The following is a 27,647-nucleotide window of genomic DNA, read 5'->3' on the forward strand; positions in this document are numbered from 1 at the left end:
CTCACCATCATAATTTTCTTCAAGCCCCCCCCCCCCCAATTATTTCGTGCACGGTTTTCGTATTCAGCAACATAATGCTGGAAACGGCTAGGACTACCATACTTCTATGGACTAGTCAGAAAACAGTTTACACATACGGAAGTTACTTGTACAAGGGGTACGCACATTGGCCAACTTTCTTGGAATTTGATTAAATAACTTTACCTGCTAAACGGTGTCACCTTGCCAGTACTGCAGTGATTGTAAATGGTTGTGAAAGTACAAGTCTATACTTGATTGATTGATTGATTGATTGATTGATTGATTGATTGATTGATTGATTGATTGATTGATTGATTGATTGATTGATTGATTGATTGATTGATTGATTGATTGATTGATTGATTGATTGATTGATTGATTGATTGATTGATTGATTGATTGATTGATTGATTGATTGATTTATCTATTGATTTATTTATTTATAAGTATTGAAAGTGCGTCGTCTCTGAGATATTACTTAGGTCTCATATCACATATCATCTATTATATCATGTATATACCGAAGGAAATAGATAAGAATTTCTGTCAAAGTCATAGTCATAGTGAACTGATAATTATATTGTAAATCATTTAATAATGGATTTAACAGACTTTAAACAAGACAGTTTCATAATATCTGTTAGTTATGTTCGATTCGAAACCGAGGGCAAAGTATCTGATGCGTTTGCCCAAAAGGAAAACTGAGAATATGCGGGCCTGCATGCCAAGTTACGGAACCTGTATTATATCTTCACCAGTCTGTTAGTCACGTCTGTTAGTCACGTCTGTTTTATATTTCTTTGCTTTTTTCTTAGTATATTCTGCAACTACTTTCCCCAACCTGAGGATTGTACAAGATGATTGCAGATTTTATTAAATCATAAATAATCCTAATCAATTTACCTTCTTAATCGACATATTTCTTAATTTAATCATAGACCCTCCAACAACTTGAGTTAGTGTAAATTGGATAAATGGGTCAATACTAGTGAAACGTTGTTGACCGTTGGATTAGCCGGCCCACCAGTTTCTTCCCAATCCCGACATCTCTTCAACGAGGTACCGCCGGTCTTGGACTGTGTGTTGAATTGAACTCACAACGAAACGTTCATATCTGGTTTCAACGAACGCCAAGCTAACGACTTGGTTGATTTTATTACATGACCAATCACCGTCTCCGTCCTTCCTCAATGGGTAAAAACCCAACTTTAAATACATTTCAAATTTTAAATTTATCTCTATTCTTAGAGTATGACGTATTGTTAAGTCTTATGAAAGACATCACGTGAGATTCAATATCTAATCACCTTGTCTAGATTGGTATAAAAAGTTAATATCTCAAAGACCATAAAATGTATAGTTGTACAAATTATAATTTATATTTATAAATTATACTTGTACAGAACAATGAAATCATACGTTGTGGTCACTGGCACTGAGGCCGGCTGGCAGACTGCCAACTTCCGATTTTGACAATATAGAAATATTATCACCGAATGTTATTTCATAAGTAGGCATTGCACGGTCGTTATTCTTCTCCCTGTTGTTGTTTTTGTTAGGTACTATAATGTTGTTTTATTCGTCTCGGTATCATAAACTCGAAATGTGTCAAATACGACTATCGAGCTGTCCTGAATCGTCACCCCATCTCTCACGGTGTACCTCCCTATGATTTAATGGATCGTCCACAGACTTTGTGACCTTTGACCTGAGAAGACTTGTATACAAAAGAAAGAGGCAGTCGTAGTGTGTGTTGTCGGTAGAGAAGTGTGGACGTCTAGTCGCTCTGTTTATTCGTCTGTCGTCTCGATACTATGCTTCCCTTATGATACCTACCGTTACCTTCAGTATCACTTACTATCCTTAGCTCTCCCTAATCCCTCTAAATGTTTGTCTATTGTAAAGATTATCACAATCGTGTCCGCTGTTTTCCGGACGTTGGTCTTCATGATGGCAGTATACCGCGCATTAGACAGGGGATCGAAACTACTAGTACTAGTACCACCCCGAACGAAACGGAACTCCAAGATAGCGTTGAAATGTCACTCGAACCAGCAATCTGGTTTAAGGTAAGAACAAAATTAGCCAAAATTTTAATCATATGCACAATAACTGAACCCAAATTTTGCATTTTGTTGCCTTGTAGGTGTAGTGTAGGTTTGTATACGCTTCACAAGTGTCCAAGGAGAGACTGAGATAGTGAGAGTTAGATGCCAATGCATACAAATCTAGTCCAGGAGTTTAGACCGGAGTCTAATTGTAACCACCGATGATTAGAAATTAGGCCCATGTCTGATATCTGATAGACTAGGCGGTGAAACGTCGTGATAATGGCTGACTCTTTACACATTCTTTTCGAAACAGTGAGACAGAAAAGGCTGTCACTGTCGGTCTGTCAAAAACTGCATTGAAAGACAGCGACTAACAATTGCGCATTTCCGTATAGTATATATAAACTACAAATAATTAGTGGTCTGAGATATAAATCAAGCCAGGTGAAACAGGTCAACCAAAACGTTGAAGTCATCACCCATCCATCACATTGTCCACAATGATGTACACAAATAAATGACGTATTTGTAATAAACAGTTATACATTAAATTGGCTGCATCATCTTTTCAAGGTTCAAACGGACCAGTAACGTTGTTGTTTCTATACATTCGACACACTTTTGTATCCACGTATAAAACGTCATTTTTTGTTACTTTCCACTTTTCTGTGAACATGAATTAGTAAATTAGAACTTTACCTATTCACTATGGTAAAAGACAGGCAAGTTTGGTATATTTTACAGCAAAACATAAACAAACAAATGACACAATTCAATAATACACAACACCACACACACACAAACAAACAAACAACACTAGACTACTCTACACTACACTACACAGCACAACACAACACACACAACACAAAACTACACTACACTACACAACACAACACAACACAACACAACACAACACAACACAACACACCACTACACTACACAGCACAACAACACAACACAACACAACACAACACAACACAACACAACAACATTTACATACAAACTTTATTACAATCCTAGGGGAGGGCAGGGCCATAGTGTAGTACCCCAGAATAAAGGTAAATAGTACACAATACTACTCTTGACAAAAAATGCTAACTGCTCATACATTTAGACTTAATGGGTATGTGAATGGGTCTGCAAATGACATACTTAGTGACCTAGAAAGATACAGTACTTTGTGGTTGTGAAATATACATCAGCGTAAAACATTTCCACCAGCATAGTACAACACAATCAGTGACACTAGTTAAACAAGGCATGTATAGGAATGTAATACAAAAACCAACAAAATAACATTATGAATTGATAATATAGATGATATTTATGCTGTAATGATATGTGAAAGAGATGATTATTGCTAACAGTACTGCTATTGTAGAGACATTTAATATGCACAGACAGTATAAACTATAGACTGACCACTGCAAACCTGGAAATTTTAGCCCAAGACTTATTTTCGTTTCTTTCACTTGAAAACAAATGATCAAAAATAAGTAGTTACTAAAATACCATCTTGTACATGTACACAATGTACCAGTCTGGTAATTCGTAATAATTAGTCATTGAGAAATAGCTAAAGACTGTAAAATTTCAAAATTTTCTAGTAGTGAAAATATCTAGGTTTACAGTATCTATGAAAGTTATCATTTCTGTAAAAACATACATGTACATCTTTGTAACATTGCTTCTCTTTACCAGTATGAAAACAGATATAAATCTCTTTTTTTTTTCTTTTTTCTTTTTTGCAAAGAGTAAAAGAAAAAGGAACAATTGAAAAAAATGGGAATCTAAGTTACACCCAATCACTGAGTTAGCACAGCATGATTTATCGAGGGTCCATTGTATGCAGTTACAGAAGCAGGATGGTACAAACATTATAAACAAATTTAAGGAAGTTGATGTTATCAATTGTTTCTAAAACTCGGAAATAGATATATAGCCACACAAGGACCATGGTTTAGACAGTTGTAAGAGATATAGGGAAGTAAATAGTCTAGTTTCTGATGTTCGTATTCTGATTATACACGAGCGTTATCGTGATACTATGTGTAGTCAGCCCCCGTTGCTCAAGCACAGATATCTGTGCTACCCCCTGTGGCGTTCATATAAACATGATGATGTTATCGCGTCCCCCACATGATTTTAATTTCACTAGATTGCAGGTGGAGTCCTGGTTGGACATTTACATATCAGTCCTAGATCGTAGAAACGTGAGAACGATGACGACAGCCTGACAATTTGTAATGGATTACTACTGACATGCGCCATTTGAGCGTCGCTCACCATGGGGGTTGAACCACATTTAACGCCTTAAGCAATGGGATTGACTAGACGTAGTATGAATATAACACTAGTGTATAATCAGAATACGGGCGTCAGGAACTAGACTAGGAAGTTAAATAATAATACAACCTATTTAGAGGATAAATACTTGTGATATCATATGGGCATGGGTGTTCTCTAATTTGCATACTCTGGGTACAAGCTGTGGGAAATTCCAAAGTAACCAAACTTTGAGGACTCTGTCTATTGAAATTAACTGTTTGAAATGACCACAAGTAATGTATAGACAATATCAATATTGTTACAGCTAGTATAGGGCTCTATAGACTTGGGATAATTAACAAAGTATTGGAATTTCAGTCAAACAATAGAATTCATTAGCCAGGGGATCACCCTTTTGTTTTGATGGTTAAATACAGTGTTCAGTATGAATGTCAAGTACACAATTGGTATTTGAACTTCAAGGTATCTGTGAGGGCATGTTAAAGCGGGGAAAACTTTCTAAATATAAACATGTGCTGACTTGACATACTCCAGAGTAGCATGTACTGTATATTAGGCCTAACTAAAAATTTATGTGGTTCCGATTACGCCCAATTTTAGAATAGGTGAGGTAGGGAGATTTTTTATTTTATTTTTTTTAATGTTTTTTTTTTCATATGTGAGTGTAGTTATGTTTTCCGTTGTTTTCTATATGGTCTATGTGTTACTGGTTTCTTCTCATCAGATGTACAGTCATTACAGATTGAAAGAACAGTTTTGTATTGTCTTTTCAAGTTGATGTCAGTTTCTGTATCCACTATTTCTTGCGAGACTTCACAATTTTCGCGATTTATTTTTTTTGAATACGTAAAAAAAACCAAACAATTTTTTTTATTAGGCTTTATGGTGATGATAGTAATACTAATAATAATAGTTTTTTGTTGGAAGACAATGCCAGTGAACACTAACCTGCAGTTGGCTGTATAAAAACTGAAAGTGAATCATATAATGCACTGTAGCCACCTGAGATTGATTGGAGATATGTGTACATGTATATATTACTCTGTTTGATCGTAAAACATGTACATATACTGGTATAATAATGTAGCATGTTATTAAAGTAAAAAAAGATAAAAAGTCAATCTTTCAAAGCCTAAACACTGCCATAAGTATGCCCTCTAAGCCAATTTGATGTGCCACTAACTGACACAATTTCCACTAACACACCAAAATGTGGTGTTCCCGTATATTTGTATCTGTTACTTTGTGGTGACTCACAAGAAATCCCAGTTTTTCTCATTTTGACTCACAACAATAAAATTTGGCTATCATTAGAGGGCACGCTGACTGCCAATATTAGTGTATAAAGTACACCATCATGAGGGCACCCTCATACACTGGTCTACCCCTTTCAGAGAAGGCTAGTCTGGATGCCAACTGTGGTTTCTAACCACAGTGAGTGAAAGTATAAATCGTAATGACACTGTATAGGAACTAGACTTGAGAAGGCTGGTGAAGGCAGAGCAACATGACATATCTTAGTCTATGTCACTATATCACTATATGTGAGCTGATGATGTATTTACACTCTTCAAGAATCAAATCAAATCTAAGTCTATGCAAGTAAAACCATGTGACCTCTTGTGAAAGACAAACATTTACCTTTTGGGTAAGGAGAATAAATACTGGTTTATATAGTGAGTCACTACATTATGTAGTCTGTAACATTTGACATATCCTACAGTCTATACATGGTAATAGGGGAATACCAATTTTTGATGTGTCACATGACATCTGTCACACTTCATCAGTGGCATGTTAATCTGGGTATAAAGAGGGCCTACACTGTTTATGAGTCGCCTTAGACCAAATAAAAAAAAATAGGGGTGTTTCCGATAACCTGACAGACCCTAGGTTAAGCCACCGACCCTAAACATTATTTACATATAAAAATAGTACATTATGACAATTTACTTCTGTTTCCCTATAGATATTCTTCCCAAAGTTCTTTGGTTACATTATTAAACCACATTTCAGAGAAAAACAATGTAATTTCAGACTATAACAGCACAGTCTGCATTTTGTGTTTGTCTACTTCTGAATCACAAAATTGTCTTCATTTACTTCTTTTACACCTCATCAACTGTAATGGAAGTATTGTAACCAACAACTATCTTGTCTTTGGGTCAAATGTAAACTGAAATAAAATTCCGAGCTACCTACCCTATTTTCTGAAGTCATATTATCAAAAACAAACATTTTTTTTTTTGCGTTATGAAGGATAGGGAAACACCAAATATTTATATATGAAATTTTGCTGTGTCGTTAGTAATAGGTCAAGTGGGTATTACGAGAGCACTCTTTTGATAAACCTGTCGACTCTAAAGTCCACCCACTTCCTCTTTTTATGTTGTGATTCAAAAGGGAACATAGATTGGTTTGTTTGTTTTTGTACTTGCCTGTGAGTGAATCATGGAACGCTGAAAGAGTTTATAACAGTTACATTTCATTTAGACTTCCTTAAGTCTCTAGCTCTGGGCTCTTTCAATCTTTTTGAATAAATAGTGTGTTCTTTTGTGTGGTAGTGACTTGAGTGAGTAATTGCAAACAGTCTGGTGAACACTAAGCCATTGGGAGACTACTTGTAAGGGGGGGGGGGGGGGGGGGAGAAAAGAAGTTTACATTTTCCTTAACATTTTCCTTTACAAAATTTAAAATAAACAAATTCAACACATTGAAGATTATGAGACCAAAAAACAATTTAATAATTTTCAGTGGATAGATTGTTGATTATCTGATTGAAAAAAAAATATTTCTCAAGTTAGAGCTAGAGCTGAAGTAAATTTAGAATCAGCATACATGTATTCATGTGAACATGTACATGTATAGCCTTGAAGGTTATGTCCTCCAGGAGATACTAGTGATGTATTTCCTACCCGTGACCTAATGAATAACTCAATGTTTCAAGGTATATTTTGGTCATGACCAGTCTTTTTTTAAACTTATTTTTATTTTTATTTTGTTTTTAGTAATAATAAAAAATAAAAATAAAAATAAAAAATAAAAAATAAAAACACATCCAGTTTTATATTTGTCCTAGTTAGTCACCGTAAAATTTGAATTTAAACACAGGTTGAAATAAGTCTGATAGTTCTAAATTATCCTGGTATGAAATTAATAATAAAATAATTATAATCTATCCTACTGGACTTGCTGTTGCTATGAAAGGGAACAGTTTCACATACTATCGTGGATGCTTCTGTCATGCCAACTGATGATCTAAATAAGGCAAACTTAAATGGAATTAAAACCACAAAATTAGTCAACTTCTACCACTTCCGCTTCATGATTTCAATTCAATTCAATTCAACGAATTATTGAGCAAAATCAAAACTATTCAGTATTCAACTTTCCCAGTAGTATAATTAATAATAACTTTAAAACCAAACTTTAGTCAAGCTTTTTACATGAGGCCTTTGTAGGAAAACCTTTATTTACAATTAAAAAGTATGTGATATTTATTTATTTATTTAATTTGATACTCTTTGTGTCCTATATGTCAGAGGGCTGGATGTGGCTCTTTTTTTTGTAAATTTTATTTTTAAAAGTATTCAGTGTATTGTATAATTTGATAGGTCCATATAGGACACCTTAATAAACAACAACAACAACAACAACAACAACAACAACAACAACAACATGTGTAATGTATTACTATATATAAAAGAGACACTGTCAGTCAAGGGCATGGCAATGAGGAATAAATACCTGACTTGACCATGAATGCATTGGGCCATTAACTGCTCAAGGATATGCTTCTCTGTTTTAGCAAATTTCAAAAGAATCGTCACACTTGGGCTTTTTTTCGTAGTCTCAATGGACTACCACTTTCAAAAACTGGCAGCCCAAGGATGGTGACCATTAGTCCCATAGTATGTATTCCTAAATTGAGGACTCCATTGGAAATTGTGTGTTAACAAAATATTGTAAGTTTAAGTTCTGTAAATCTTACATCCTCACAAAATTAGCAGTAGCCTGAGTGAGCTAACAGCTGTAAATTATGGTAGCCCTGTCACAGGAATTGGTAGACTGGTGATATGGAACTACCATTACTTTCAAACCCTGATGTATAGTTGTGAGATGATGGAAAAGGACTATTTGCACAGATTAGCTCTCAAGATTAGCACTGTCCTCACAAAAACCAACTGCCGAACAGCACCCCTAGTGGTCAAACCATGTAATCTTTTGTCTTTCCAGTACCTGCCAAATGATACTCTCTATTGTTGACTTATCATAACATACCCTTTTAGTAATATCATATTTTTAATTGTCTTATTTTCCATAGGTACTGATATTAGATTCCATCAGTATTGACTGTGCTAAAAGGAAGATATTATGGACTACGTGTTCCCAGTGTCGTCTGACTGGCCAAGACAGAGAGTGGGGGTTTGTTTATTGTGCCCATGTCAGACAGTGTAAGTTAAAACAAAAACAGCAATTTACATGTATAACCAAGAATATAAAAGATCTATAATGGCTTTCCATGGATATATATTATAGCATATTTTGATAACTTGCCAATATGTCTGATTGTCAGTTACTAATTATATCTCCTTGATTTCAAACTCAGCACAAGAAACTCGTTTCAAATTGATTTATTATAAGATGATTTATGGACTACAAATCGTTTCCTTGTTTGTAAATGACTCATCGCTAAAGATACAAAATATAGTAATTTTGATAGTCTATAGAAACAGTGGATTAAATTACAAATTATCAAAATTACTAAATTTCCAAATTTTAAGGGACGGTCTCAGAATATTCCAAACTTGGGAAGTGAAATCCCCTCATTTAAGGGGAGGAGGACTTATTCCATTTTGATCGCTGGACTCCATTTTCAAACATTACAATGTTTGATTGACATTCCGGATAGCATACACAAAGGGGCTCAGAGATCCGATATCTTTACTGGGGGAGATCTAGACTCGTATGCTATGGAGTTGATGCTCAATTACTGTGAGTCAAAAAAAATGCCAATTGATCCAAATTCATCCACATATGAATCTTTGTTTTGGGTTGAGGAAGATGCTGCCTTGAGGAAAATCATGAAGAATTTCACTTCCTTCAAGCTTATGCAAAGTTCTAAGACAGTCCCTAAGTTGTTGTATTGTAACTAACCCTATAAGTACATGTGTATACATGTATGTCAGCTATATAGTGTGTTGTACATGTACATATATGGTGTCTTGCACTGTCTATGCTTTCCTGGACAGTGAAGGCATAAAGTGTCTTGCACTGAAATGGATATGATCTAATACTGATGACAACAAGGAAATACTCATAATATATATATCAAAACTCATGACAGTGGTTTGAATAACAACCACATGCAAAGATTTTATTTTAACCGGAAACACTAGCCACTTTGACAGAGAATTCACTTGATTTACAGCAAATGGAAAAGAATAACTTAAAGATAAAATGGGTTTCTGAACCTGACTGATGTTGATCAATTGTAACAATACTTAGGGAGCAGTCAATTTTGATTTTTTCTTTATGGTCGTACTCAAATAACAATGAAAATATAATTGTGCTTAAATTTCCCATTTAAAAACTGTCCATTTGTGGTATACCTTATTGTCAAAAGATTTTCAAGGGTATGCCAAAATTGCTAAAAATGTGTACCTCCAGCATTGTTTTAGCCGTGACTTTGGAACTACGGTAACCGTGGTTGGAGGGGGTGGGGGCATGGTCAGGTCGAGTGGGGAACTGGTTGAATTGTAATCGATTTCCATACATTGTTACATAATGTTAGTGAGGAATCCAGGAGACATACCTGGCAAATCCAGGAGAAATACCTGGCAAATCCAAATCCAGGACAAATACTCGTCAAATCCAGGAGGTCGAAATTACCTACTTCCTGGCCCTGTCTTGTCTTGTCATAATAATAAATTTAAAGTCTTTTTAAAAAAAAGACAATTTCTGTTTACTTCACAGTATTTCACACTGATGGTGAATGTTATGATTACGATGCTGACTTGGATGATACATTTGATATTGCTACCACCTTGCTAAATGACAACCCAGATACTTCATCCCTGCTACGACTACTACATTGCTATATCTTGCCTATGATTTCTCTCAACTCTGAAGATCTGAAAGCCGCTGAACAAGCTTTGAAACATCAGGTGAGACTCATCACAATAATTCATTGTTGGACATTTTTGATAATGGTAACGGTATTGATATTTTTAATAACCAAATTGAGGGTGTTTCTCGATTTTGTTTATTTGTTTTCCACTGTTGAAAACATAAGTTTACTGATTAAAATCAGATTTGCTATATTTAGGCAATCACCTGACGTATGAATAAGGAATTGTGAAAAGACAGGACCTGACGTAGTTATGGGAATGTAATTCATGGTGAATTTGATTAGTTGCAATAATATGAAACATGTATGAATTGCGCCCTCTAGTGGTATTCATCTTCATTCACTTGTGATCTTTGAAAGTACACGTTACAAGCAAACATATTTGTTGAGATAAATCTAGTTGATATTTTAAAAATAATTTTGGCACTGTTTTAGTAATTTTCTCTTAAAAACCTATGCATTTGTACTTTTGCATAGAGTTACCCTTTCTTGTGCATGTGAAATAAACTTTTTTTAAAGAGTTTAGCCAAGAATGCTGACAAGAAAGAGGGACAGAGAGAGTGACAGAGAGAGAGACAGAGACAGACAGACAGGCAGACAGACAGACAGACATACATACATACAGACAGACAAGTAAACAGCAGTCAGACAGACTCAGACAATTTTTCAAAAACTCATACTTGTTCTTATGTACAATGCACTTTGAGCTAAGAACAGCGCCCTCATTGGCCAATTTAAAGCACTAAGACTCAAATTTACATACAATGAAGACTGTTTATGTGTTGCACTTTACCACAGCTTTGTTTTAAAACCGCAATCCTATATATAGTGTTGAGTCAATGGCTCAGTAAATATAATTGCATATATTTAATAGTTGTGTACATGTCTATTGTCCATAGCAACCTTGAACACTACTACATACCTTTACAATGAGTAATACTGGCACCTGGCTAATCCATCCCAAATATCACCTCATGGACAGACAATGTACATGTACTTGTAGGTACCCCCTATTTTGCATTTGTTCAAAATTTTCCAATCTGATTTTGGTTTCTTTTGCACAGCCAACATTTCGTTTCAAATTAAAGGTAATAGTAATACAAGCACAGACTGTAAAATGAATTTAGGGTGCAAAAGGTTGTCAGCAAATTATAAATTTGTTGTAAGCTGATAGAAAGTCATATAAAAGCATGACTATAGCCCTGTCCCAATTTAAAGTAAATCTGTGCAGAACCAACACAAACGCAAAACTGAAATGATTCAAACCCACTGTTCAGTTTTCTGGTAGGGACAGAAACTGAATTTTAGTTTGAATCAGTTCAGGTGAGGACAGTTATAATTAAGTAGAAAATAAGAACAAATATTATTTTTTGCTAAGCATTGTTTGCTGGTGCTTACCTCAAATTGAATTTGTCGATCTATATATAATTTTATGATTTTCAAAATAATGTAATACTAAAGATTGTGTTCATTTGTATCGCTATAAATGCCAGCCCACTGTACAGACCTGTCCTACAAACTGCAACAACAAACATGTAGATTATTTTTGACCCAGCATTGTTGCAAGTTCGTACCTCAAATTGAATTATAGTAGACCAGTCTACAAACAACAAAAACGTGTTAGTCATGCAACAATTGTTAATGGTCACAAAGTACCCATTTCCTGAATTCTCTCTCTCTCATAAAATCCTAAACGGAAAGAAACAACAATATATCAGTCTTATTTATAGCTCTTATTCTTAGTATTATTCCGTTCAGTGAACTGGTATGAAATGAACCGTTACATGCCACATCATCTATTATGTTATAATGTGACATATCCCCCAGCTCCCATGATGCAAGAATGTGAGTGTGATGTACTTTGAACCAACATGAAATGAACCAATACATTCTACATTGTAATCCATATCTATTGTGTTATAATATGACTTAGCCCCCCAAAGCTTCCATGATGCGACAATGTGAGTGTGATGTACTTCGAACCCACATGAAATGAACCACCACATGCTACATTGTATCTGTTGCATCTTAATATGATATAGCCCCCCCCCCCCCATCACCCATGATGCATTAGTGCAAGTGTGGTGTACTTTGGACCAACATGAAATGAACCAGTACATGTTATATCCTACCTAAATGTATTGCATTTTAAGAGCTCCCATGATGCATTAGTGTCAGAGTGGTGTACTTTGGGGTTACATGATTGCTTGTGTTCTTTGTGGCCAGAGGGAGTAAAAGTTGCAGCAGAAAACATCACAAATATTTAGTGCAAATACCCAGAGACTTATTGGCCATAATAATTGTAACAGTGGAGAAACAGCCACTAAGTCTTAGAGTATTTGCACTAAGTGATTGTGTTTTCTGTTGCAACTTTCACTCCCTCTGTCCACAGAAAACTTATTCAAAAAGGGTAGCTTAACAAATTTTATGCAGTTTTATTTGATATTATCGTCAATATTTTTCTTCGTTTAGCCAAGGAAAATACAAGTTACCTAAGTGGCCTTGTCACTATGAGTCCCTAGGTGATTAGTGACAAACCTTTAATGTTAGGAGTATTTTCCAGCTGAATGAAGAAAAAAGTTTGAAAATAACGTTATCCCTCCTCAAGCATAATTTATGAAAAATCGGGGAAAAAAAACATCAATTTGGAATGTTTTGACTCATATTTCGAGGACCACATAACCAGTGATATAGACATGGTTGTCATGACATATAAACACCAGGGTAAATAATCCATATTTTCTGTTCAAAGTCAATAACTTGGCTTGTGCATGGTATAATATCACTTGTGAAGAGAGTTGTTTGTTTTCAATGTGATACTAGAATTGTTTTTTATACAAGCATGCACATACATGACCAGTCATTCAACCCTGTGTAATGAGATTAACCCTATCCGATTTCTGTCCTCGAGAGCCCCATTTAACAAACCTCCTCAATATGGTAATTTATCAAAAATAAAATGTACTTTTCATGTTATGTTTATGATGTTATGCAAACAAAAAACAAAGTTGTTATTAGTCGAATGAATAACACGGTTTGTCAAAATGATTTTCCCTGGATGAAGGATGATCATGAATAAACAAGTTTTGTTGATATTGGAACATTTTAACTTGGCAATCATTTCAACAACTTAACTGAAATTGTTGATTTTTGTGATTGGTTTACAAGTCTACCTTTCCAGGTTGTTTCTGCTAATAGTAAGTGGTCACTTGAACATCTACGCAAGTCTTTTGTTTTGTTTGCGTATGCCTGCACATTTTTCCCAAACTTTTAATAACTTAATAAGGACTGTCAATCAAACTCTTATGGTTGAAATACCGTAAATAGCATGGTTCATTTCATTACAGTTCAACGTACTGACTTCACATTCACAAAAAACAAAAACAAGAATAAAATGCTGGTACGTATGTAGCTACTTTTCTCTGATGAATCATACAAAGAGAATATATATCCATTCTTAATGTTAAAGCACTTCCTACTGCAAACATTTCGTGCTAATGAAAATTCTCCTACTGGCAAATGAACAGGAATCTTCAACTACATCCTGTAGAGGATGATTTAGTAGATAAGGTTAACGAACTCTTGCAATTAACGAAAAGAGGAATATCATGTAAAAATTGCATAGTTTCCCATGTCGTCTAACATGTACATGTAATTTTTGTTTGGGGACCCTAGTAAATTGATAGGGGAAATCATCGATTTTATCTATTACTATCTTTAAAAACACTTTATTTCCACCAATGCAGGGCATTTTTCCCAATAATTAAGCCACTTATAATCTTCAAAAATCAAAGAAGGGCACCTGCAACTCAAGGGTCAAGGTCAGGTGATGCTTGTAATACCGTGGCTTAACTTAAGCCTGTATTGAAATCCAGGTACCACAATTAGATCTGAACTAATATCTAATCAATTGCTCTGTGTCTCATTGCCAATATTGTTATCTATCCACAAAGTTTCACGGAAACCCATAATAGTTAAGGCATCCTGCTAACTTGCAGACTGACAAACATCCAGACACAGACAGAACACTGACAGACAGACATACATACATGCACACACACACACACACACACACACACACACACACACACACACACACATATATACATACATACAGACAGACAGACAGACAGACATGCATGCATGCATGCATACATACATACATACATACAGACCGACAGACAGACAGACACAGAGACAGGCAGGTGTGTAGGCAGGCAGACAGACACACAGACAGACAGACAGACAGGCAGGCAGGAAAGCAGGCACACTGACAGGCAGGTAGGCAGACAGACAGACAGACAGACAAACAAACAAACAGACAGACATGCAGGAATTGAAATGAAATCCCCATCTCCATCTACCTCTTGTTCAATAACAGAGGCAAAAATACTAAGTTCTACTTGTCTATTAGCCTCAAATATTCTTCAGGTGATGAAAACAAGCGAAACAGATTTTCTTGTGATAATTTTATTTTCGAAGTACAGTATGTGTTTACATTTCAATATGTGTTTATAGTCAGTGTGTGTTTATATTTTCCAATTCTATGTATGAATCACAGTCTATTTTCATAATATCATAACAATGCATGCGGTGAGCCCAAAAGAATGTGCGTGGTAGCTTTATATTGAACGGACAATACCATGTGTGTTTACATTTTTTTTTTCAATTTTCATGTATGGATTACATGCTATTTTCATAAAACCTAAGAATGTATGCGGTAATCCCAATGGAATGTACGCGGTAGTCTTTGTGGACTTTACACAGAAGTAGACGGACTGATGTGACATTGATTTATAAATGTATTGATCATTACTCAGGACAACCTAGAGTACCATCGGTAGTTCACCTTTAGCACAGAGATATACTTCAAAACAAATCCAGCTAAAGTGATCGCTACTGTAGCATCATCACTTCATCTAATAGTTCAATGTTCTGGCTGTGGAGTAAACAAAAATATGATCCGTGATGTATAATTGATGGCTGTGTTCAGAGCTTAATGACCCCCTCCCCTCCCCTTCCACCAGCTACCTTTGGCATTGTTAGTCAAAATGTACAAAGTAGCTATTGTTTCTTATAGATTTTGCTTACCCAAACTCAATAGACAAAATAAGCAATTACACTAGAAAAAGAGAGCATGTTTATTTAGATATATATATATATATATATATATATATATATATATATATATATATATATATATATATATATATATAATTTGGGATTGATCAGGTCTATGATTGTTATCTGTAACTATTTCCAATAATCCATAGTGCCTCCCTCCCCTCCCCTTCCCAGCTGTTCTGTCCCCTCCCCATAGGATCAGTGAGAGATCTAATAACCACCGTTACCTCAATGTCATCATTTCATATTCAGCACCACAACAGATTACAGATTAGTGAAAACTTGTCTAAACAGAATAATACCTAGGTGATGTACACATCCAGGCTGTACAGAACCAAAATAAATAGTTAAGTGTTTAATAGCAATGAATAGTACAATATATTATGTCTACAGAATGAACATTAAAACAAATATGTACTAAAAAGTTACGGCTACTGTAGGCTACAGTAGCTGTGGTTATGCAAAGGGAAATTTCACATGTTCTGTGTGTTGTGTTCATGTGTCATTGACCAGATTAGATTGTAACGCTCTGTTAACTCACAGGAAAGGTTTATTTTTACAGTTAGATTGTCTTAAAACGACAAATATAAGAACTCACAGGAAAGAGATGTTTTTACAGGTAACATATCTAGAACTGTTAGAAATGATGGCTACACAAGCAAACAGCCCTTGAGCTGTCAGAACTTACACAAATGTCTGACAGACTGTTTCCGTCTTGACTAGTTCCTACCAGTGAAAACAGGCCTCTGAATTGTCCGAACTTTTTTAAGTATCGGGACATGACAGCACAGTTAATGGATTAAGAGTTGAACTCAACAGGGAAACTTAAGAATCGGATTCAGGTATTCAAAACAACTTAGTGTATTGATAAATAAACAAGTCTACAGTAAATATAAACAAAGCTTGAGGTTATTTTACAGTGTAGATTACCACATTGTTCAGAGAATCAAACAATTTAGATTAGTGTTCGGACAATCAATAAATTCAGAAAAGAGATAGTACATATAAACAAAAAAGTTCTGATTACTGAAGAATGGATTGCTCAGCTGTTCAGATTAACAAATAATGCAGTCAACATAATTTGAAATTAACTGAAAAGTTCAGTTTAACAAATAAAAAGGTTACTAAGCAATTAAGCTAACCTAACATTTGAAATAATCAAAATGTTCAGATAACCAAATAATTCAGATAATGGAACAATCAGATTACTAAACAGTTTACATAATCAAACAGTTCATATTACCAAAGAATTCAGATTACTTCATCATAACATTATTAACGAACAATTCAGGTAATCATAGTGAGGGAAATCAAATTCTTTTGATACCCAGTTTCAGAATATCAAATTGTCCGGATTAAGAAGAGATGAGATGAGATGAGATGAGAGGAGATGGGATGGGATGGGATGGGATACAATAAGATAAGATAAGATAAGATAATACTTCATTAGTCCCTTTAATGGAAATTTGAATACCTGCCACAAACAGATATAAAACAAACAGACTCAAGAAATAATAAACTCAAAACAATTGAACAGTATATCAAAATATTTCAATCGTGAAATACAATGTAGTAAAACAGTTATATGAGTATTGAGAAATTTCAAAATTATTTCTTTTCACTTGTTATAACTCTTAAAACTATGGAAGCAAGTATTACATAGTTTCTTTGTGATTCCTGTTTCCTTAGAAATCATTGAGCTTTGTAGAAAAGGTTTCCTATATGCATACCTTTCTTTTGTAATTGCAGTTGGTAAAAAAATGTGTTTCCTTCCTAAACCTGTACTATTTATTGGTTTTGTGTTCATAACAAAAACTGTGTGTGATATATCCAATCAAATTGATTTCCGGGTTCAGTACCCAAAAATCAGCTCTCCCAGTGAGTCATGATTTCAGTTTACTGCTACACTACTTATAGATAAAATAGACCAAAAAATATTGACATTTTGCAATGTCTGGTATCTTAACAATTTTGTCAGAAATCATTGAGTATTAATAACTATTATAGAAAAGGTTTCCTTGACAAATACCTTTCTTTTGTAATAAAAGTTGGTAAAAAAATGTGCTTCCTTCCTAAACTCATACTCTAATTCTCAGATTTATAGTTTGGTTTAGTTTGTGTTCATAATAACCATTGTGTGTGATATATCCGATCAAATTGATTTCAGGGTTCAGCACCCAAAAATCAGCTCTCCCCAGTTCTCTGACAATTTCAACCTGTTGCTACACTACTTATACTAATTATGGATAAAATAGAGTTTAAAAAATTGACATTTACAATATCTGGTAATTTAACAATTTTCTCAGAAATCATTGAGTAATATATAAAAGGTTTCCTTTACAAATACATTTCTTTTGTAATTACAGTTGGTAAAAATGTGTTTCCTTTCAAAATTTGTACTCTTGTATGTAATTCTCAGAGGTGCGCTTTAAGTTATAGCTTGGCTTTGTATTCATAATAACACTGTGTTTTTACGCATGGTTAGGTACATTTACTATGCAGAGAAAGTGTGTGTGTGTGGATATAGGGGATTATAATAGATAAGACCTTACCTAGAAATAAATGCAGGACAGGAAACAGACAGAGATACATGAGGAAAAGGGAAATAGATATGGACTGATATATTACATGGTTTATATTCGGTCATGACATGTTCAAGGCTTGTTGACAGAAATTTTTATATGATTAAATTACATGTGTTTTTGCCAAGGTTTGATATTTTACAATAACAGACGACGGAAATCACATTTAAAAATTAAAATGTAGATTTCATGCCTTGTACCATGATATTGGTGGGTAACCTTGGTAACAGTGGACTGAAATCATATCTAAAAATTAAATGTAGATTTCATCTGTACCATGATATTGGTGGGTAACCCTGGTAACAGTGGAGGGAAATCATATAAAATGTAGATTCCATACTTTGTACCATGATATTGGTGGGTAACCTTGGTAACAGTGGAGGGAAATCATAAAATATTTGATATCTTGTACTGTAATTTTGCCACAGAGCTCAGTAGATTTTACCGATTTCATACCACCCTTAACAAAATTAGTGTGTTTGTGGAACTTGTGAAAAACAAACACATCTGTAGTTAGTGAACAAAATAGTAGTATAGTGAGAAATGGGAAGTGTAATTCAGTACATTGTAAACCACATTTTGTTTTACATTCCGGTAGTCCTTTTCCGGGAAAACAGAAATATAAAAAAAAGGAAATAGAATAACTAGTTGTGTTACAGTAGTGAGCATGAGTGCCATGCAACAACTCATTTTGACCACGTAGTAAAACCACAGCCTCTTTAAGGCACCATCCAAGACGCACCACCACCCATTTATTTCACAGTGTCGCGGAAGAAACAACAGCTTTGGTTCGTGAGAATGAATTTTGATAACACGTTGTTAACTCGTTATTAATGTTCTGAGTTGTGGTGAAAGCTATCGTCAGTCCAACTACAATATTGATGTACCAGAGAGGACACATGGACTTGAAAATAATTGTAATGGGTTTGAAAGGAAAACAAGTCCGTTTGTCTTTGGTTTAAAATAGTTTTTTTTTTCTGATGTTTCGGCCATACACGGATGGCCTTCTTCAGGGAACATATACAAGAAATTGTTTGTGGATAAGGCTATTATAGTATAGAATAAATAGTTGTGTGGTGAGCAAAAAAAAATAAAAAATAAATAGTTGTGTTGAGTTGTGTTGTGTTGTGATTCTTAACACAATCGGACTTGTTTTCCTTTCAAACCCATTAATACTCTATCTGATCCAATTAATGAACTTTGGTAAATTATCTGTTTCTTTTAACACTTAGTTGTGTGTGGGTATTGACACTAGATGTTATCTCACTGCACACTGATGTAATTACTTGCCGCACCCCCTCATCTCTGTAATACAGTGCAAATAGGGGAGTGATATCAATGCGGGCTACTTTTAAAGTGTGGGCCACAAAGATATATAGATAATACCTTATTTAGACCTAAATGCCAGACAGGAAACCGATGGGGAGATATGAGAAAAAGGGAAACCGATATGGGCATTGACGCAATACATTGTTCAGGTCACTGACAGTTTGTTTTTTTTGCCTTTTGATAGAAATTGATATATTAAGATGTAATTTTAGTGTTTTTTAGTTCGGTTTGGGAACTCTGTTAACAGAGGAAATCAGGTAAAACATACAGAAATTTCAATATCTTCATATGATAATTTAGCTAAAAAACCACAGTAGAATATATGGGAAACTCAGGCAGATTTTTACCTGTCGCGAAAGACGAATACAAAACAGAATACTTAAAAATTTACCACTCTTAAAGCTACATGAGCTGTAACTGGAATGTCTTTTTTAAAACTGTTTTGTTAGATATAGTAACTTAATTGAAATGTTGTACACCGTACACAGTATTGAATCACCTGTATGTAAACACATTTGTCTTGCAGTACACATAGTATGGTGTGATATATCCACTCAAAATTGAGACTTATAGAAATGGTTACCTTTACAAATACATCTCTTTTGTAATTGCAGTCGGTAAAAAATGTGTTTCCTTTCAAAATGTGTACTCTTTCATTTAATTCTCAGAAAAGTTTGGCTTTAAGTTCATAACAAAAACTGTGTGTGTGATATATCCAATCAAAATTAATTTTGTGGTCAGTACTCAAAAATCAGTTCTTTCAATGAGTCGTGATTTCAACTTTAATATTACGCCACTACTTACCGGAGTAAATTAGACCCTAATTAACATGTACAGTGTCTAATTATTGGTACTTTAACAATTTCAGTAAACATACATGTATTGTTGGTTTATATCTGATTGAAAAAATAATACTCCTGTTATAGTGAGTGCAGGTTTAATGAAATCACTGTATTTTACAGAACTTTGACAAAAAAACACAATAATTAATGATAGAAAAGGGAAATGTAAAAAATGTAACTATTGTTAAAATTGGACAGGTTGATGGGTTGTCGGTGGCCGAGTTGTTAAACCACTTGCCTCTTACCACTGTGGTCAGGGTTCAAACCCATTCAGGGTTCGATTAAATTTACCACACTGTAAGTAAGAAGAGTGTCGTTCAGTTTGACTCTACTGAACAACGCAGGTTTTCCCCGGGTACTCCGGTTTCCTCCTCCATTAACACTGAACCCATGAGGTATGGCCCTCACTGGACTCCGGTTTCCTCCTGCATTAACATTGGAGCCATGAGGGATAGTCCTCACTTTGACTTCTTGGGAGGCAAGTGTTGATATACTTAAAGAACTATCCAGTATAAATAAAAGACTATTATTAGTTGATTACTCCTGTTCCAGAAAAGTAAAATGAAATAAAATAAAATGCTGTGCAGTGAGCATGAGTGCCAAATCTGTGTATTCCGCTAACTGTGGCTTCCATTACTGTCATCTTCTCACAAGATATGGAAGTCACAGTTAGTGAAGTAAAACAGGCTAATTACTGCCGTGTAATAACTAAATTGTGATAATACATCATTAACAATCTGATCCAATTAATGAACTTTGGTCAATTATCTGTTTGCCATATCACTCCTTTGTGCTAAGATGTTGACTAGACATAATCACAACTGATGTAATTACTTACCACACCCCATCATCTCTGTTAATTATTTCTAATAGGGAAGTGATGAGGGGTGCTAATGTTAAAGTATAATGCCTTGCCCACAAAGATAAAAGATAATGAATTGCTGGTAAATGGGCACAGCAAATGACAAGGGTCAAACTAATCTTTCTACATTCACGCAAGCCCTGATGAGCATATTTGTTCCACTACGGCAGCCTTTAGTAGTCTAGAGCCGTCCTTTGAAGATCGCCTTCTCAGCAGACCTTCAAATTCAAAACCATGTGTAGCCTAGTAGTCTAGACTAAGCCATAAATCCGATGCCATGTGTGTGCCATTGCTGTAAACAGGACTGTGGTTTTACATCAGTGGCCTTTCTTTACAAACCAAATACAATATCAGGTAGATATACTCCACAAAGTTTTCATGTAATGACCAGATTATTTCATCCTCAATGTTGTTCTCATTTCTGTCAATCAGCTGTTCAATTTTGTGTTGTGCTTATGAGAATTGAAATAATGTTTGAGAATAAAGTCAGTAAATACTTTAATACTGGGTGTATACCTCTAGCGGTACAGATATTTATCAATGAGAATCAAGATTCCTTATCGGACCACACCTGTATTTATATTATTGTTTATATGACCAACCCATTCATTTAAGGCCCTTGTGGGATTAAGAGTGGATTAAAATTTGGTGAAAAAATCAGTTTTTGGGCAAACCCATAGAAATATTAGGTCCTTATATCCCAATTAATCCTTATGGATCCACTGATGAGATAATACTAATGCCAGAATTTGTGATTATATCACGGGCCTCTTTGTGCCTCATGGACTGATTAGTTTTAATAGTTGCAGTAGAAAATCAGTCCAGTCTTTGTCATATGATATGGAAGCTAGTTTCTGGTTTAGTTTAGTTATATATACATTTGTAATTGTTGTGGCTCCACTGATAAGGTACAGTAATACTAATGTGAGAGCTTGGGATTGAATCACAGGCCTTTAAGAAAAGGCCAAATAAGCTAAAAAAATTGTGAGTCAATGATATTGATTTTGAGGTGCAATTTGTAATTTTATGAAACACTATTACTGTAGTATTCATAGATCCATGTATACAAAGATCTGTGTACAGACTACTGAAAAAAGCTATATGTTTTTGGAACAGGCTTGCATGTGTGAGTGACTTTCTAAGCTGAAAGAATAAGGCGATTTATCGCATGGTTTAATTTACACCATATGTGTAATCTTTTTCAGGTGTTCAGTGTTTGGATAAATGTTTCAGATTTTGTAATATAGGAAGAGGGTAGAATTTTGTAAGATTTACACTTGACATTGGAGTCACATGTTGTGTGACTGAAATACAAATTTAGTAGCATTGTCTTGTGTCTAGTAACTGGCTTGATGTCCATGTGTAAACATTTTAGATAAACCATGACCATTTAGTTGTTTTTTTAACAAATTGTAAATTGTGAAATGATAATACCATTCCCAGTTGGTCAACTACTAAGGGCTCCTAACTTTTATTGAGGTAAGCATATGGTCTATCTTCCACATGGCTGTGACATGGTAAATATCAAGTCTAGTTTTGTAAGGGAAGGTTTGATCATGCACACTTCAGAAAGTCGAATAACAAAAGTAATTGGGAAAAAAAGGAAAAAAAAATTGTGGACAAATAGTTCCAGTTTACAGTTACTAGGTCTATAACTATTAAACAGGATCTAGGCAAGCTAACGTGTAGCTTTTGTCAAAATTATTTATCTGGTGTTGAGTGATGCAGACAAAGGGCACAATGTGCATAAAAGCTTGTAATATAGACTGTGCCAGTGTAAATTGTAAGATTTGAAGGACAAATAAAAAAAACCCTGGATACCTAAAGTTTACTGAAAGTTTGGAAGGGATATAAAAAAAAATGAGCTTAGATATTAGAACAGGTTTGGAAGAAAAAGTATTAAGAAAATACAACTTTAAACTTAGGGTTTACAGTGAGTTTGGACCGGAAAATAAAATTACAACCTTGCAAACTCAGAGTTTGTCGTATTTTTTGGTGGGAGAAAATAAAAATGAATACTTGCTTTTGAGTTTGCTGTAAGTTTTGAAGAAAAAATAATCAAACCAATGCTGCAAACTTAGAACTGTAACTTGGAGGGGGAAAATAAGAAAAACATTTTTGTGAACTTGGAAGTAGCCTGTTTACTGTAAGTCGAGATACATCATTAGCTGATCTTAGCCTTGGAGAATACAAGGGCTTGGAGATAGGATCAGCTAACAATGTGTGTTGACAGTGCCGTAAACAGACTAGTTTAGAAAGGAAAATAAAGAAAACAGTTTTGCGAACTTAGAGTTTACCGCAGTTTACCAGGGAAAATAAAAAAACAACCTTGTGTATTTAGATTTTGTCCACTTAGCACTAAAAACTACCCTCAAACCACAACACTCAAGTTGTAGTTTTTGTGCGAATACTGCGGTCTTGATGTCAGGGGAGACAAACTTGAGTCAACATCACTCATGGCGTGTAGTTCACAGACAATGTGATTGTTTTTCACGCATATTTGTTATTATTCAGGTATGCTGTCTCCACCCAACACACAATGTCATTCTTGACCCGTACCCAACCACATATTATTTGTTTTCACTCTTTTCAAAATGTTTATATGTCTGCCAGCTTTTTTTCCCTTCAAAAGATATTGTTTACCGTGTTACTACTGTTTTCAAAATGAGCTACTATTGCAAAGTAACCTTAAGTTGGAGAGGGTAGGTTGTTGAACTTGTGAGAAAAACTCCAACTGAAATACTGCGTTTTTATCTGCGAAAAATTTACTCTAGGAAATTTTTTTGTACTATGTACTTTTGAACTTGACCTCAACACTTAATAGCCAATGCCGTCATAACAACCAAATATTGACTTGTGAATCATTTCCGATTACCCCTCATTTTTGCGGTTTCACCTACAATAGAATGGTAACACCCAATAAGGATGACATCATCCCACTTTGGGAGGGAACCGTGAATTAATCGTAAGTAGGTTGTTTGCTGGTTGAATTGACTTTGTCTTCTGAGTACCTGTGCATATTTCCCATAGTATCACAGTAACGGTGAAACTACCTTACAATGCTCTCTTGGCGTCCCATTACAACAATGGTCCAACCCATTTTTAGCAAAAACCAAAATACCCAAACTTACGTATTAACTCTGAATAAATCTAGCAATACTCACTTTTTACTAACAAACTACACGTGTGTTTAATTTTTGAAAAGAGCATGAACAGTTTTACTAACAATCGAGAACAAAAAATTATGCAACAAACATACCCCTCATTCCTGACCTGACACCCCATGATAAGAATGGAATTGTCCTAACTGTAGAACTTTTGAATGGAGTGACCTGATGAGGTCATGCTACAAGTATTTAAGAGCCATGCTTATTCTCTGCGTGTTCTATTATTGACTCTATTGGAACAGATCCACTCCATCGAAGTATTGGATCAAAGACTAAATGGACAAATTAACCAGATGACAAAAATGAAAGAGTATTTACTACAGAAAGCTAAAGAATTCACCTCCTTCCTCAAAGGGGTAAGTTGCTTTTGTTTTTTATTTATCTTAATTTATAGGAACAATGGAATTTCGGTTAGTGCATTTTGTTTGAATTTTTCATGGTTCTTCTTTTTCATGGTTGTTCTCAAATCAGAGCTTAGTGGTTTGTGTTTATAGTTTTGTAAATGTCTGTGCAATGGATGTGAATGATTGAATGGTGAATTTTTAGTTTGAAGTTCTATAGTGATATAAAGGTCAGTGGTCAATTCTCTGACTGTGTGCGTATATCTAACGGTATGTAGTATAGATAGGTACATACAATACTAGTCAGTAGACTAAGTAGGAATAAATGGTTATAGATCAAAGATACCTTGACTTGGCTCAGTATAGAAGTATGCCTAGTATGTCTCTTGAGTTAAGTAGAACTATAAGGATGAAGTACAAATTTAACACTCATACATACATACATACATACATACATACATACATACATACATACATACATACATACATACATACACACACACAAACACACACACACACACACACACACACACACATACATACATACATACATACATACATACATACATACATACATACAGAGAGAGAGAATGTGATGACAGACAGACAGACAGACAAAATAACATACACACACACACACATTATATCACAAGATGAGAGAATGTGATGATGAAGGAAATGGCGACATAGCACGACCTTATGATTTAGAGAGAGACTTCTTTGAGTGTGTGAAAATCTGCTATGGGAATTCATCCAATAGAAAATTATCAAGCAACAATTAATAACATGTCAACACACACAACGAAGTAAAATTAACAAATTCCAGTCATTCTCCACACTGAACTATGGCTGGTGATAAACTTCTCATAATCATTGGGCGATCAATAAATCCCACTGCTGTTCAACAAGGAACCAAACTATTTTAATCAACAAAATAACACAAACATTGTTATTTCTAATTGCTCTGGAGAGACACACAGTTGTTCCTTACCATCTGTATTGGCACACTGACTGATTATTTTGAGCGTTATGGCTTTATAGCAAACTGTCAAAATTTCATGAAAATTTTTTTTTTCGTTCGGTTTAAGTTCCATTTGTGTGGAAGCCTGTTAAGGTGTGAAACTACGAAAAGGTAGTCAAAATTTAAGCTGATTTTGCACTCTCACGCCTAGACTGTAAGATATGTTGTGACATTCCACGCTCACCGGCCTCCTCTCACCAAATCCTGCAGAAAATTTCCTCAACAAAAAGTTTGGGGTAAATTTCTCTAATTTATGATTGTAAAACATAAGTAGACTGAGTTGTAAAGTTGATTTTCAAATTTTTCTGTGCATAAATTTTCTTTTTGATTAAATGAGAAAAAAATTACATTTAGAACCTGAGACTTGAGAAACTTTGCTCACACTTGTTTTGCCAAGTTTTTTGTGAACTTTGAGACAATTTTAGACAACATTATTAGAAATTGTAATTATAAATATTGATGATCTGTATTTTTATGAATTTGGCTATTTTTGTAAATTTGTTGATTGCTTTTTGGTGAATTTCGTGTGATTTTTGCAGACAATTTTGGATGAAAATATTGAAATTGTTACTGCTGATATTTTTGTTCCAGTTTTTGGTAAATTTGGCAATTTTTTGTGTCTGAATTTTGCGGGTTTTTAGGGGTGAATTTCCAAATGATTTTGGATAGAAATTTTGAAATTTGTTGCTGCAGATACATTCATACCAAAAATGTTCATTACAGGCTTTTCTTCGAAAAAAAAGAAGAATTTTTGATTTGTTTGAAAAGTGCGGTCTGCTGCTCATGTATGGTAGTCTGCTCAGTATGCCAACAATGCACAGCTGATTGCAAACAACATAGTGCACATAGCTCAGGGTTCCTGACGCCACTGCTGCCCAATAATAGCAATTGGTAATATTACCACTCCTTCAAATTTGAAAGCTTTTTTCTCTTTATCCCTAATACACCGATACAAAAAATGTTTGCACCTTTGAAACTATGGCGTGTCGAATGAGGAATACTAGTCTGTAGATTCCAAGCGTGCTGGAATTCACACCTGATAACAACAATGTGATTTTGTGCCAAAAGAGTGTGTCCGTACCTCGACCGTCTACATGCAGGTATGCATTTTGGCTGCACAGACAATAAAGTAATGGACCCACCTCAAGGAGAAGCTTACGATTGAATGATCCAATAAACAATAAAAATATGGTAGTTTCAAACCGAAAAGATCGTAATCAGAAGTACCTTTTGTAAGAATAATACCACCAAATTGCCTAGGATTTGAGTAACTTTGTCTCCTTGAGCATTTGAATTGCCCAACAAACAAGGTCCTTCAATGTTGAGATTTTACAAAAAATACCCAGGAAATACCTAACCCCTACATGCAAAGATCTACCAGCTTATATAATTTGTGAAATTTCAAATCATTGCGATCTAAATTTTGAAAGAAGTTGTGTCCCTAAACTGTATTTTTAATACCTTTTTATTCTTTTTTCTACCAGATTGGTAAGTTTTTCGCAATCGCTGTAATCGATAGTACCTCCACATTGTATAGATCGGTGATAATACTAAGCCTTTATTCAGCTTTTTAAGCCTTTTAGCTTTTCAGAACTTGTTAATTTTATGATCAGTTGATGTCCATAATGCATCATCAGGAATTTGCATTGTGCACTTTATTGTCATAGATCTGTCAACCCTGCCCTTGGTAAAGAAATAGAATTCCACACCCCATGTGGTGTGTACTGTCACAATTGTGAATTCAAGTCACCGTTTTGGATGTCACACTTTGTCCCGACACGATCTAGGAATGTCAGGTTTCTATAGAGGCTACTGGATAGAATGATCGGCATGGAATCAGCAAGTTACTTGTGCAGGCCTTCCTGCTGTCATTTGTGTCAGATTAGCT

At 34.8% G+C, this 27,647-nt stretch overlaps 1 protein-coding gene across 1 annotated transcript in view; it reads left to right on the forward strand.

The window, feature by feature from the left end:
* The first annotated feature begins 1,774 nt into the window (after positions 1 to 1,774).
* LOC144450473 (uncharacterized) overlaps positions 1,775 to 27,647 on the forward strand; it is a 40,113-nt gene continuing 14,240 nt past the window's right edge. Inside the window, exons 1-4 of the mRNA XM_078141088.1 lie at positions 1,775 to 2,090; positions 8,686 to 8,815; positions 10,338 to 10,528; positions 24,640 to 24,753. Coding sequence (XP_077997214.1) covers positions 1,908 to 2,090; positions 8,686 to 8,815; positions 10,338 to 10,528; positions 24,640 to 24,753 — 618 coding nt within the window. The 5' untranslated portion in view covers positions 1,775 to 1,907. The remainder of the gene's footprint in view (positions 2,091 to 8,685; positions 8,816 to 10,337; positions 10,529 to 24,639; positions 24,754 to 27,647) is intronic.

This window comes from Glandiceps talaboti, chromosome 20 (assembly GCF_964340395.1).
Source record: "Glandiceps talaboti chromosome 20, keGlaTala1.1, whole genome shotgun sequence".
NCBI classification, from domain to species: Eukaryota; Metazoa; Hemichordata; class Enteropneusta; family Spengelidae; genus Glandiceps; species Glandiceps talaboti.